We start from the raw sequence: 15,210 nt of genomic DNA, 5'->3' as shown, positions 1-15,210 counted from the left end.
ATAGAAAGGCAACAGTAACTCAGATAACCAACCTTATAACCAAGGTATGCAGAATACCATCTCTGAGTGCACAACACATCAAACCTTGAAGCAGATGGGCTACAGCAGCAGCAGAAGACCGCAATGGGTGCCACTTCTGTCAACTAAGAACAGGAAACTGAGGCTACAATTCACACAGGCTCACCAACATTGGACAATAAAAGATTAGAAAAATGTTGCCTGGTCGGAGGAGTCTTGATTTCAGATGTGACATACAGAAGGTAGGGTCAGAATTCGGCTTAAACAATATAAAAGCATAGATCAAGCCTGCCTTGCATCAACAATTCATGCTGGTGGTGGTGTAATGGTGAAGGGGTTATTTACTTGGCATACTTTGGGCCCCTTAGTACTAATTGAGCTTTGTTTAAATGTCACGGCCTACGCGTTCATTGTTACTGACTATATCCATCCCTTTATGACTACAGTGTATCCATCTTCTGATGGCATAACGCACCATGTCACAAAGCTCAAATCATCTCAAACTGGTTTCTTGAACATGACAATGAGTTTACTGTACTCCAATGGCCTCCACAGTCACCAGGTCTCAATTCAATAGAGCACGTTTGGGATGTGGTGGAACGGGAGATTTGCATCATGGATGTGCAGCTGAAAAATCTGTAGCAACTGTCAATATGGTCCAACTCCAACACCTTGCTGAATCAATACCACAAAGAATTAAGGCAGTTCTGAGGGCAAAAGAGGGTCCAACCCAGTACTAGCAAGGTATACCTAGCAAAGTGGCTGGTAAGTGTGTAAATATATATAATTTTTTTATATACATACACACACACACAAATATATTTTATATACACACACACTTAAATTAAGATTGTTTTTTTTCACATATACATACACACACTGGATTTTTATTTAAATACGAGAGTGTCAAAATAAAACCAAGCAAAAGTTAAAATGGTTTAGAGTTGATGTTGTGTTGTGTCTGCAGACCAGACAGGCTTCAAGACTGATCGAAGTGAGCGCCCTTCTTTAGTGAGTTCCCGGGTCACACACATACATGGAAGAGGAACAGCCTCTTCTCTTTTCTCAACAGTGTTGTAGCTGCATTTTTTCAAATGGTCAGCCATGCTGACAACATCTGCAAATTTCCACTCCTTCACTGCACTGAATGCTGTACTGAAGCGCCATACCTGGAGGAAAAAAGATAACATAATTTAAAAAATTTGTATGTTAAAATAAGTTAGGATGCTGCTCTATTTTGAGAAGCGTGAGACAGCACTGTATACCCTATGGCATTTTTGTTGGGTTGTGATCCCTGTTAGTTTCCCTTAGTAACACATTCTGAAGCATACCCTCTACATGCATACCCCCCAACCATCCCTGATTCGCCGGGATCATCCCAGAAAATGGTCTGTGTCCCAGAATCCCGGGGAATCAGGGCTGAGTCCTGGAATGCCCGTGGCGGTGCGGGGCGGCTTGACTTGGATCTCGCATGCCGCGAGCAGCACATGGCAGCCGGTCTCTCTCCCTTGCTGCCTCTGACACAGAGTGCAGAGAGTGGAGTGCACTGAACCTGCCCCTTCTCCTTCCTGTTTTCTCCTGTACACAGAGGAGGTGACGGGAGCAGCAAACCACTATCACAACGCGGCTGATCTGAGGTCTGATTTTTGATGACTATACTAACTTGCAGAGGAGGGAAGCATGGGGATGGGGGTGGATAAGGCTGAGGAGGGCATTTAGGGTGGATGGAGCTGGGGTGGGCATTTGGTGGTAGATGGAGATGGGGGGGCATTTGGGGTGGATGGAGCTGGGAGGTAGATGGAGCTGGAGCATTTGGGGGGGATGGAGCTGGGATGGGCATTTGGGATGGATGGAGCTGGAATGGGCATTTGGGATGGAGCTGGAATGGGCATTTGGGTAGGATGGAGCTTGGGGTGGGCATTTGGGTTGGATGGAGCTGGGGTGGGCATTTGGGGTGGATGAAGCTGGGGGGGGGGTAGATGAAACTGGGATAGGCATTTGGGATGGATGGAGCTGGGGTGGGTGTGGTGTGGGTGTGGGGGGGGTTTGGATGGATGGGGCTGGGGTGGGGGATGGATGGAGCTGGTATGGGATCAGGGGGGGGGGGGGGGAAGGATGGAGCTGGGATGGGTGTGGAGGATGGATGGAGCTGGTATGGGTTTGGAGGGAGCCGGGATGGGATTAGAGTGATGTGTGGGGGATGGATGGATCTTGTATGGTATCAGGGGGAAGGATGGAGCCAGGATGGGATCGGGGCTATGGAATCTGGGGAATGGAGAGAGCCATAAAGGGATCAGGGGAATGGACAGAGCCGGGATGGGATCGGGGGGATGGAAAGAGCCGGGATGGGATCGGGGGGATGGACAGAGCCGGGATGGGATTGGGGGGATGGACAGAGATAGGATGGGATCGGGGAATGGACGGAGTTGGAGTGGGATCTGGGGAACGATGGAGCCGGGATGGGATGGGGGGGATGAAGCCGGGATGGGATGGGGGGAGGGGAGGAGGATGGAGCCGATGTAGCCGCCCCGATGGAAAGAGAGGGGTTCCGCCGCCAGAGATGTTCTCTTCCCCCCTAGTGGGAGGGATGCTGTAGAGTAGAGCAGGAACCACTCTTATAAGAGCTAGTGATTTAGTGATCTAAGCAGAAGCGAGAGAAGAGAGCTGGTATAGCCTTCTCCCACAAACATGAGATGAGACTATGTTGAGGGTAAGCAGGAACTCTTTATTGAACCCACTCAAACTAGGGATGCACCGAATATTCGGCGGCGGAACATTATTCGGCCGAAAATAGAAAAAATAGCACTTTCGGTCTTCGGCCGAATAAGTCAAAAGGCCGAATAATTTTGTGCCGAATAATAGGGCTGAACGATAGTCGATATTATATCGACTATCGTTATGTGGCCATAGGCGATATTCATATCGCCGAGGTCACGATATTTACAGGGGGAAGGGACTCGGAGGAGGACAGGAGGACTCACAGACTTCCGTGTTAGGCAGGGGAGGCCGGGACACTTCAGCGGTGAGCATACATACATTACTCACTCGTGCACTGCAGCCCGCCCCACACATTCAGTGAGTCTTACTCTCCTCCCTAGTTTTTTCAATGGCACATTCAGGAAGCCAATCACGCCGTGATTAGCTGCACAGCGAACCAATCACGCGTGCCTGCACACCTGATTGGTTCCGCTGTGCCGCTACTCATGGCGTGATTGGCTTCCTGAATGTGCCATTGAAAAAACTAGGGAGGAGAGTAAGACTCACTGAATGTGTGGGGCGGGCTGCAGTGCACGAGTGAGTAATGTATGTATGCGGCTGTGCTCCTTTCCAGGCTCCTACTAGTCAACCTCCAGCCTCCTACTACCACCACTATGAGAGACTGTCTGTCACTGTATAATCTGATCGAGTCCACACTGACACTGACTGACTGTCACTGAGTAATTGATGTTACCACATTAACCCTGACCTGCCCAGTGCCCTGTATCTGCAATTAAAATTTACAAGGCTGCCTGCATGCTTACTGATTTCCATTCCCAGCATCCTTCCCAATCCCTACAGTGTCACTAACATTAACCCTATGGTACAAGGCTGCAGTGTGCACTGAATCCCATTCCCTACAGTAACATTTAGGGAGAGAGAGAGACATGAGAGGACAAGAGAGAGAGAGAGGACAAGAGGGAGAGAGAGAGAGAGAGAGACACGAGAGGACAAAAAATTGGCAAAATAAATGGAAAAAATGCGAAACACCGCGTTCGGTATTCGGCCTTCGGCCAAATATTTTATTATTATTCGGCTTCAGCTTCGGCCAAGAATTTCATTTCGGTGCATCCCTAACTCAAACACAATATATACATTATCAGGTCAAGCAAGTCTGATAACATTATCAAATGCAGATGGAATTGTACATAGAAATATAATTAACATATCTAGGAAACAATCAACACAAGCAGTATACTATTACCACTCAGCAACTAACAGATGACAGTGATTCAATCAATCTGAGCCAATTAATTAGCAGACTGCCGTCCTCGAGCTCATGAAATAAGATACACATTATCATAAGTGTAAAACACAGAACCCATTGTACAACCCAATTCCAAAAAAGTTGGGACACTGTACAAATTGTGAGTAAAAAAAGGAATGGACTAATTTACAAATCTCAAACATATCTATATTATATTGTGAATAAAATATAACATGTCAAATGTTGAAAGTGAGACATTTTAAAAAGTCATGCCAAATATTGGCTCATTTTGGATTTGATGGGAGCTACACATTCCAAAAAAGTTGGGACAGGTAGCAATAAGAAGCCAGAAAATTTAAAATGTACATATAAGGAGGACCACAGCTGTATGTACACAGCTGGAGGACCAATTTGCAACTTATTAAGTCAATTAGCAACATGATTGGGTATAAAAAGTGCCTCTCAGAGTGGCAGTGTCTCTCCGAAGTCAAGATGGGCAGAGGATCACCAATCCCCTCAATGCTGCAGCGAAAAATAGTGGAGCAATATCAGAAAGGAGTTTCTCAGAGAAAAATTGCAAAGAGTTTGAAGTTATCATCTACAGTGCATATCATCATCCAAAGATTCAGAGAACCTGGAACAATCTCTGTGCGTAAGGGTCAAGGCCGGAAAACAATACTGGATGCCCGTGATCTTCGGCCCCTTAGACGGCACTGCATCACATACAGGAATGCTACTGTAATGGAGATCACAACATGGGCTCAGGAATACTTCCGGAAAACATCGTCAGTAAACACAATCCACCGTGCCATTCGCCGTGGCCTGCTAAAACTCGTTAGGCCAAAAAAGAAGCCATATCTAAACATGATCCAGAAGGGCAGGCGTTTTCTCTGGGCCAAGGCTCATTTTAAATGGACTGTGGCAAAGTGGAAAACTGCTCTGTGGTCAAACTAATCAAAATTTGAAGTTTTTTGGAAAACGGACGCCATGTCATCCAGACTAAAGAGGACAAGGACAACCCAAGTTGTTATCAGCGCTCAGTTCAGAAGCCTGCATATCTCTGATGATATGGGGTTGCATGAATGTGCGTGTGGCATGGGCAGCTTACACATCTGGAAAGGCACTATCAATGCTAAAAGGTATATCCAAGTTCTAGAACATATGCTCCCATCTAGACGACGTCTCTTTCAGGGAAGACCTTGCATTTTCCAACATGACAATGCCAGACCACATACTGCATCAATTACAACATCATGGCTGCGTAGAAGAAGGATCCGGGTACTGAAATGGCCAGCCTGCAGTCCAGATCTTTCACCCATAGAAAACATTTGGCGCATCATAAAGAGAAAGATGTGACAAAGAAGACCTAAGGCAGTTGAGCAACTAGAAGCCTGTATTAGACAAGAATAGGACAACATTCCCATTCCTAAACTTGAGCAACTTGTCTCCTCAGTGCCCAGACTGTTATAAAAAGAAGAAGAGGGGATGCCACACAGTGGTAAACATGGCCTTGTCCCAACTTTTTTGAGATGTGTTGATGCCATGAAATTAATATGAACTTATTTTTCCCTTAAAATTATACATTTTCTCAGTTTAAACATTTGATATGTCATCTATGTTGTATTCTGAATAAAATATTGAAATTTGAAACTTCCACATCATTGCATTCTGTTTTTATTCACAATTTGTATAGTTTCCAAACTTTTTTGGCTTGTAGATAACAGGTGAGTAAATCAACATATTTAACATTGTCTGGATGATATTAGCATCTGCTAGGGGTCCAACTGTTCGGTTGTTTGATCAGTAGATGAATAAAGTGAACATAAAATGAAAAGAAGGGAATGTCCCAAACTCATAGGAGAATTAAACAAAGGGGTTTACAATTTTTGTGGAGCTGGGATAGGATCAGGGGACGAATGGTGCCTGAATGGGACCGGGGAACGGGTGGAGCCTGAATGGGACCGGGGGACGGATGGAGCCTAAATGGGACCGAGGGACGGATGGAGCTGGGATTGGATCAGGGTGGTGGACGGAGCTGGAATGGGATCGGGGTGGTGGACGGAGCCAGGATGGGATTGGGGGGAATGGATGGAGCCGCTCCCTGCATTCTGTCTATTACACACTCCTGTCTCCTGTACATTACTTACTCCTGCCCCCTGCCTTCTGCACATTACATAATCCTATCCCCTGCCTTCTGTACATTACATACTCCTGCCCCCAGCATTCTATACATTGCACTCCCCTGCCCCCAGCATTCTATACATTACACACTCCTGCCCCCTGCATTCTATACATTACACACTCCTGCCCCCTGCATTCTATACATTACACACTCCTGCCCCCTGCATTCTGTACATTACACACTCCTGTCCCCTGCATTCTGTACATTACACACTCCTGTCCCCTGCATTCTGTACTTTACATACTCCTGTCCCCTGCATTCTGTACTTTACATACTCCTGTCCCCTGCATTTTGTACTTTACATACTCCTGTCCCCTGCATTCTGTACTTTACATACTCCTGTCCACTGCATTCTATACATTACATACAGCTGCAAGAAAAAGTACGTTAACCCTTTGGAATGATATGGATTTCTGCACAAATTGGTCATAAAATGTGATCTGATCATCATCTAAATCACAACAATAGAAAATCACAGTCTGCTTAAACGAATAACACACAAAGAATGAACTGTTGTCATGTGTTTATTGAACACACCATGTAAACATTTACAGTGCAGGTGGAAAAAGTATGTGAACCCCTAGACTAATGACATCTCCAAGAGCTAATTGGAGTGAGATGTCAGCCAACTGGAGTCCAATCAATGACTGTATCCTGGACTGCAGCTCCTCTGTGTCACAGACACATAGGGGAAACAAGAGCGGGGGATGAGAAGACCACCTTACAAGGGCTATGTACAACTGAATAGAGTAAATGATATAATTCTCACACATGCCATGGGTATATGTGAAATAACACCCCAAAATACATTCTGCTGCTTCTCCTGAGTACAGGGATACCCCATGTGTGAGACTTTTTGCAGTCTAGCCGAGTACAGGACCCCGGAAACCAGTCCACACTTTCAGGCTTTCCAAGGGCGTAAATTGTTGATTTCACTCCTGACTACCTATCCCAGTTTCGGAGGCCATGAAATGCCAAGACAGCACACGACCCCCCCCCCCCCCAAATGACCCCTTTTCAGAAAGTAGACACCCTAAGCTATTTGCAGAGAGGCATGTTGAGTGTTTTGCAGATCTCACTTTTTGACAAAGTTTTGGAAATTGAAAAAGGAGGGAAAAAAAAATGCTTTTTACTGTTTTTTCTTCATTTTCCAAAAAAAAAAAATGAGCTGCAGAAAACTCACCATGCCTCTCAGCAAATAGATTGGAGTGTCTACTTTGCAAAATGGGGTCATTTGGGGGGGTTTGTGCAATCTTGGGATTTCATTGTCTTCAAAAGTGTGATAGGTAGTAAGGGGTGTGATCGACAATTTACGCCCTTAGAAAGCCAGAAGGTGCGGCTTGGTTTCGGGGTCCTGTACGCGGCTAGACTGCCAAAAAGTCTCACACATGTGGCATCCCTGTACTCAGGAGAAGCAGCAGAATGTATTTTGGGGTGTCATTTCACATATACATGGCGTGTGTGGACATTATATCATTTACTGACAACTTTGTGTAAAAAAAAAAAAAAAAAAAATAATAATTTTCCCAAAACTTGTGGAAAAATATAAAATATTCCATGGACTCACCATGCCTCTCAGCAAATAGTTTAGAGTGTCTACTTTGCAAAATGGGGTCATTTGGTGGGGGGGGGGGGGGGGGGTTGTGCTATCTTGAAATTTCAGGGCCTCTGAAACTGACAGGTAGTGCAGAGGTAAAATAAGCAATTTACGCCATTAGAAAACCTGAAGGTGGGGATTGGTTTTCGGGGTCCCGTACACAGCTAGGCTCCCAAAAAGTCTCACACATGTGGTATCCCTGTACTTAGGAGAGGCAACAGAATGTATTTTGGGGTGTCATTTCACATATACCCATGGCATGCGTGAGCAATATATCATTTAGTGACAACTTTCTGTAAAAAAAAAAAAAATTGTCATCTTCCTGAAACTTAGGGCAAAATATAAAATACTCCATGGACTCAATATGCCTCTCAGCAAATAGCTTTGGGTGTCTACTTTTTAAAAAGGGGTCATTTGGGGGGTGTTTGAACTGTCCCGGCATTTTATGCTCAATCTTAGCCACACATCACTCACTCTTCTAACCACTTGAAAACCAAGCCTTTTCTGTGACTTTTTGTTTACATGAAAAAATATTTTTTTTTTTACTAGAAAATTACTTTGAACCCCCAAACATTATATTTCTTTAAAGCAGAGGCCCTATAGAACTAAATGGTGGATGTTGCAAATTTTTTTGTCACACGGTATTTGTGCACAGATTTTCCAAACGCAATTTCTGCAAAAAAAAATATATTTTTTTAAATTGATTGCACAAATACACTTTACAATTCCAAATTGTTTGGTAAAATTTATGCTGAGTACATAGATACCAAACATGACATGCTTTAAAAATTGAGCACGCCTGTGCAGCGGCAACAAACTACGTACATTTTTAAAAGCCTTTTAAAGTCTTTACAGGTTGCAACTTTAGACTTAGAGAAGGTCTACTGTAAGAATAACTGCACTCGACCTGGCGTTCGCGGCGATACCTCACATGCATGCTGCAATTGCGGTTTACATATGACACTAGACCAACGCTTGCGTGCGCCTTTGCGCGCAAGCACGGGGGGGACGGGGTGATCTTTTTTTTTTATTTATTTTGCTTTTTTATGTTATTTTGACACCTTTCCTTTCATTTTTTTAAAATAATTTTTATTGTTATCACAGTGAATTTAAATATCCCCTATGATGGCAATCTGTAGTTACAGGTACTCTTTTTTAAAAAAAAATTGGGGTCTTTTAGACTCTATATCTCTCCTCTGACCTTAACGCATCTGACCACACCAAAATTGGTGTCATAAAATACTTTCCCAATGGTGCTGTTTATTTCTGACGAAACAGAAGTCATGAAATGCTCGTAGCTTCCGGTATCTTAGGCCATAGAGATGATTGGAGCCATTCTCATCTCCAATCAGCTCTATGGTTAGATAATTGAACCACCGGCTGCACTCTCGGGTTAACCGGTGAGACAGGAGAGCCCGAGAAAAACCACGGAAGGCAGCGGTAGGGGGAGTCCCCTCCCACTGCATGTAAAGAGGCCAATTATCCACTAGGATTGCTTTTACATGTAAGCCGACCGCTGGCTGTTAAAAACGATACCATGGTGATGCCTAAATCTGCAGGCATCATCCTGGTATAACCACTCAAAGTCCAGCAACGTACCAGTACATTGCTGGTCCTTGTTTGGCATATAGTGTAGGTTTTTTTTTTTTTTTTAAGCAGCCTGTGGGCTGAACGAAAAAAAAGACAGCCTAACAGAAATCACCACAGGAATATTGTGTAGTATTACACACCATTAACCGCCCAAACAGCCACCCACTGAATTTAATGGTGGGTATACATGACAATTTTCCACGTATACCTAAAACGTATTTTAACTGCAGTGCTGAAATCAGCCTACCACAGTATTCTGTCCAGTTCTGGTCGCCAGTCCTCAGGAGGGATGTGTTGGAGCTGGAGAGAGTCCAGAGAAGGGCAACTAAACTAATTAGGGGATTGGAGGACAATTATGAAGAGCATCTGCAATCGCTTGATTTATTCTCCGTGGAGAAGAGACGCCTGAGGGGGGACATGATAGCAATTTTTAAATATCTCAATGGGGATCTCAGCTTAGAAAAAAAGCTGTTCAGTCGAAGGGATTGCATGAGGACTCGAGGGCATACAATGCGATTAGAGGAGAAGCGTTTTAACCTCAGGCAACATGGGGGGTTTTACTGTTAGGGCTACAAGATTGTGGAATTCTCTACCACAAGAGGTGGATTCTGCGGGTAGTATGGTGGCTTTCAAAAGACTCTTAGACGTACATCTGAAGGATCAGAACATTCAGGGCTATGTGAGATGATTACAGCCACACACACCTACACAGGTTGAACTGGATGGACTATTGTCTTTATTCAACCTCACCTACTATGTAACTATGTAACAGCTGCTGCCAGCACAGGTATTCATATATGCTGTGCACAAACACTGTTTGTGTCAGAATATATAAAATCAATGTGGCAGCTGACGGGTACCTGCAAGAGAAACAGGTTAACAAAAGAATGAAAAACAAACAAAGTACAGTAAGAAGAGTAGAAGAACATAAAAAATGACTGACACGACAACTGTTTTTGTATTTTTTAACACTTTTTTTTCTGTGAACTGCGATTTTCCAGCTTGCGTCTCTCAAAATGTCGATAGCCATCGAACATCTTTCGAGAGCCTGTGTTTGTGTGCCCTACACTATGTCGTGCTGTACCCTACACTAAAACTCCACTAGTGTATGGTAGCGCTCGAAACATTCCATGATGCAGAGACCAGGTTGGTCAGGACATCTGGGACAATAATAGCGGATGTCACGCCTAAATCCGCGACTGCTACAGACACATCTTCTTTGGGTAGGGGTACTCGGGAGGACATGTGGAAAATGTCTCTCATGCAGCCGGCTCACTGCATCTGGAAGGGGAAGTTGGGCAGGCATACCTCCTGGGTACAGGTCGGCATTGATGATCTCTTCCTGGAATTCTCGGAAGGATCCAGTTCGTCCTGATGCCCTGTATAAGACAAAGGCGTTCAGCATAGCCAATTGGAATAAACAAACAGACACTGGCTGGCTTTACGGACAACTAAATACGGCGCCAAAAGCTGGTCGTTCAGGTCCACCCCTCCCATATTAAGGTTGTAGTTGTGGACACAGAGGGGTTTCTCCATAACGCCAGTTGCCGTAGAAATTTGGATCGTTGTGTCTGCGTGAAGGTTGGACAGAACGAAAACATCCCGTGTATCCCTCCACTTCACTGCAAGCAATTTGTCCGTTTTCAAGCAGGCTCTCTCCCCCCGACTAAGACGGGAATTTACAAGCCATTGGGGGAAGCCCCGGCGATTAGATCGCACGGTGCCACATGCGCCAATTTGTAATTCAAGAAGATGACTAAATAGTGGCACGTTTGTGTAAAATTGTCCACATACAAATGGTACCCCTTTCCGGATAAGGGTGACACCAAGTCCCAAACTATCTTGCCGATGCTCCCTATGTAGTCTGGGCAGTTGGGGGGCTCCACAGTGCTATCATTCCCTCATAGACCCAGAAACTAACTGTATAGCCTGTGGCCCTGTCACAGAGCTTGTACAGCTTGACCCCTTAACTGGCACGCTTGCTGGGGAGGTACTGTTTCATAGCAAGGCGGCCAGTAAACTTAATCAGGGACTCGTCAATGCAGACAACTTGTTCGGGCGTAAACAAGGCTGCAAACCGCTGATTGAAGTGGTCTATGAGGGGCCGAATTTTGTGGAGCCGATCATATGCAGGGTCTCCCCGAGGACGACAGATTTCATTGACGTTGAAATGCAAAAATCGCAGAACTTGCTCGTATCTCGCCCTGGAAATGGAGGCAGAGTACACGCGCATATGGTGAATTTGGCTAGTTGACTAATATAGCTACAATTCACTCTTTTGCGTTATGCCCATGTTCAGGGAAAGGCCCAGAAAGATTTTAAAATCGGGAACCGTTATAGGTTTCCAGCCGAATTGTCTGGCAAGGGGCGAATTTGGGTTGGCGGCGATGATCCGTAAAGATCTTCCGTGAAGAACAACTAAAAAAAATTCAGGGGCGTAAAACCAGCTGTCTCCACGTGGATTCCAGGTTGGGCAGTGAATGGGGGGGGGGGGGGGGGGGAAGTACTGGCGCTGTAGAATCAGTGGATTGCCAATTGGGATATGCCAGCGCATCAGGGAGGGCACTATGGGCTCTACGGGCCTGTCTTTGAATACGCGGTGGCTGAGGGCCACTACTCGTGCTACACCGCACCAGCTTCAACTGCACCTATGGGACTCGCCACGTCACCAAGTGATACTGCAGTGCTGGTTGTACTAGGTCCAGGGTGTACTAGGCCGCTGGCGCTTGCCAGGCCACCAGAAGGATGAGCGGCACTAGTACCGACACTCAGCTCCGTACGAGCACCCTGCGATTCCTGCATCTCAACTCCAGAATGGGGTCGGGTACACCTGGGTCTAACAGGGACCCATCTGTCGTCGGAGCTATCTGTCAGGGAGCCGCTGCTGTCATCAGGTTCATATACTGACCCTGATTCTGCCAGTGAGGATTCCCCATCGCTCTCATCTGACATGGTCAGTATACTGTAAGCCTCTGCACTACTGTACCAACGTTTGGACATTTTGGCAACTAAATTTACCGGTACAGTAGTGTGACTCACAGGTAATAAAAGCACCTGGTTGTCAAGGACTATTTCAAGCACTACAAAAAAAAACTGCTAATGCTAGCAGGGATCAGGCCTGACTCTGCTAACACAGCGGTTTTGTGTCTTGTGTTTTTTGTAAGTGACAGTAATCTATTGATTACTACACTTGCCTGGGTGGGGTGGGCTGGGCGGAGGGGTTAAACGCAGTTGCTGGCAGGAATCAGTGCTGATCGTGCAAACACCGCGTTTTGGGAACCCTGAACTATGGGGACGCTAGTATAGTTCTGATCAGATCAGATATTGATCTGTTCAAACACTATACTAGTAATGGAAGTGTATGTGCGTGTGGTAATTAAGGGGTTATTTCTAACTATGCGCCGGGGATCTGCGCCATTTTAGACTGACGCTAACACTAGCTAATGTCACCTGTGTCACTAATAATAGTGATCATAAAAAAAAACTGTTCACTATAAAAGTGACACTGTGACAGGGCAATGAAGGGGTTAACTGGGGGGGATCAGGGGGTTAAATCCTTATTTGGGGGGGTGGCGGGGACCCTAAACCTCCTTGGGACAGAAACTAACTCGCTAGCGCTAACTCAAGTCACAATCACACTAATACAAAATACAGTAAAACAGTATATTACATGTGTATTAGTGTGCAATGTGACAGGGGGGGGGGGAAGGGGTTAACTGGATGTGATCAGGGGGAGATCAGGGAGTTAAATCTTTATTGTGAGGGGGTGGCTGGTATCCTAAGGATAAAAGGAACGACCGCAAGCGCTAAACCTGATCACAAGTCACACTTATATAGGAAAATGCTATATGCTGTATAGTGTGTGTTGTGACAGAGGGTGTAGGGGTGATCGGGGGGGGGGGGGGGGGGCTTTGATCAGCGCTAGCGCTAACTCAAGTCACAATCGCACTAATACAAAATACAGAAAAACAGTATATTACGTTTGTATTAGTGTGCAATGTGACGGGGGAAGGGGTTAACTGGGGGTGATCAGGGCAGGGGTGGCGGGTATTTTAAGTGTAAAAGGGGGGGCCGCAAGCGCTACACCTGGTCACAAATCACACTTAAACGGGTATATAGGAAAATGCTATATACTGTATACAGTGTGTGTTGTGACAGGGGGTGTAGGGGTTAACGGGGGGGGGGCCATCGGGGGTTAAATGTGCCTATCTAAGTGTGTGTGGGTGTGCTCAGTGCAGTACTCACAGTTAGATGTGCTCTCTCCTCGCGATGAATCAAAAAAAGGTCATGGGAGTGGAGAGCACGTCTTTTCTGAGCCTGTGTTTACATTACACAGGCTCAGCATGGAATCTGATTGGGCAGGTCCGATCAACAGGTCCAGGCCAAAAATCATTGGCCTGGACCTGATGACTGATCAGTTCTGAACCCAATCAGGTCATCGGTGGCCGCGGGGGCGTGCGGGCGCGTGCCCCAGAACGGTGGGAACTAGTGACGTATACATACGTCACTTTGCCTGCACGGGGCTGACCGCCACAGTGTATGTACTTGCGGCGGTCGGCAAGTGGTTAAAGACAATATGGACTCACTATCCCCAACTGAAATCTGGGAGGCGCATAAAATGTGTAATTCGTGGGGTCCTTATGCGAATAGGAGCTCAACGTAAAAGGGAACAGGAAAGTAGATTGACAGCCCTCTTCTCACGGATAGAATCTCTTAGTAAACAACACAAGCAATCCCTAGCTGCGGAAAAACTTGTCCCCTTAACTCAAGCCAGAGAAGAATTAAATTGCCTCCTGTTGGGGAGTGGCTTAGCAATGGCGCCGTGAGGACACGAGGCATAGGAGCTCCGTGATCTAGTGGTGTGATCCAGCCTCCACAGCCAGCGCTCAAACATACCACCCCTTACCCGCACCCTTACCTGCATACATGTTCATAGCCAATCGCTTGGAGCAGCCGCAATCACTGAGCAGACGACCGGACATTTCGTCCTACTTCCTACGGCATCCCGCCGCCCCACAAGGCAGTGCGGGATCTAGGATGGCGCTAACACGTCCAGCGGCACCCGGTTTGGCAACACAAAAAAAACCTGCTACCAAAGTAACTCTGGCGCAGGAGGCAGTGGACGAGGTATCCCTGAGGTGTCCCCCATTATCCATCTCATCCCAGGAGCAAGCGGCGGAATCAACTCATGGGACACAGATTCAACTTCACCAGCTCCAGCCTCCGCCAACAGCTGAGTGGAGAGACTTTTGCGCACTGATCCCAACCAAACAGGACATCCATGAAATGGCTGCTTCAATTGTAAGTGATCTTAAAATAGAAATCAATTCTATCAAACTGAAAATAGATCAAACAGATGTCAGGGTCGGCGCATTGGAAGTGGCGCAAGCTAGAAATGACTCTAGAATCTCTGATCTAGAAAACACACAGGCATCCTTCCACAAACAGCTCACCATGATACATTTGCAGCAGGATGACATGGAGAACCGCAGTCGTAGAAACAACATACGGCTGCGAGGTCTGCCAGAAGATATAGGGGGCCATGAGCTAAAGGCTGTTGTGACGGGGATTCTGAATAAACTGTTCGAACGTCCCATTACGGACAGCATTGAAATTGACAGAGTACACAGGGTGAAAGCTCCACATAGGGTGGATAAAGATTTGGTGTCGGATGTCATAATTAGAATAAAATTTCTATACATTAAAAGAGGACATCATGAGGCGTGCCTGGACGCAGGGCTCAATTGAATTTGATGGAGCACATATTAAACTATTGCCAGACCTTTCTCGGAATACACTTCGTATGAGGGCAGCGATTAAACCTTTGTTGGAGGTCATCTGTAATATGGGGGCTACGTA

General features: G+C 45.9%; 1 protein-coding gene across 1 annotated transcript in view; it reads right to left on the bottom strand.

The window, feature by feature from the left end:
* Window positions 1–877: 877 nt before the first annotated feature.
* FBXO30 (F-box protein 30) overlaps window positions 878–15,210 on the bottom strand; it is a 306,296-nt gene continuing 291,963 nt past the window's right edge. Inside the window, exon 3 of the mRNA XM_082251345.1 lies at window positions 878–1,187. Within this exon, the coding sequence (XP_082107471.1) occupies window positions 957–1,187 (231 nt within the window). The 3' untranslated portion in view covers window positions 878–956. The remainder of the gene's footprint in view (window positions 1,188–15,210) is intronic.

This window comes from Pelophylax lessonae, assembly GCF_965119305.1.
Source record: "Pelophylax lessonae genome assembly, chromosome: 3".
NCBI lineage: Eukaryota > Metazoa > Chordata > Amphibia > Anura > Ranidae > Pelophylax > Pelophylax lessonae.
This window is presented reverse-complemented; position numbering and strand designations above follow the sequence as displayed.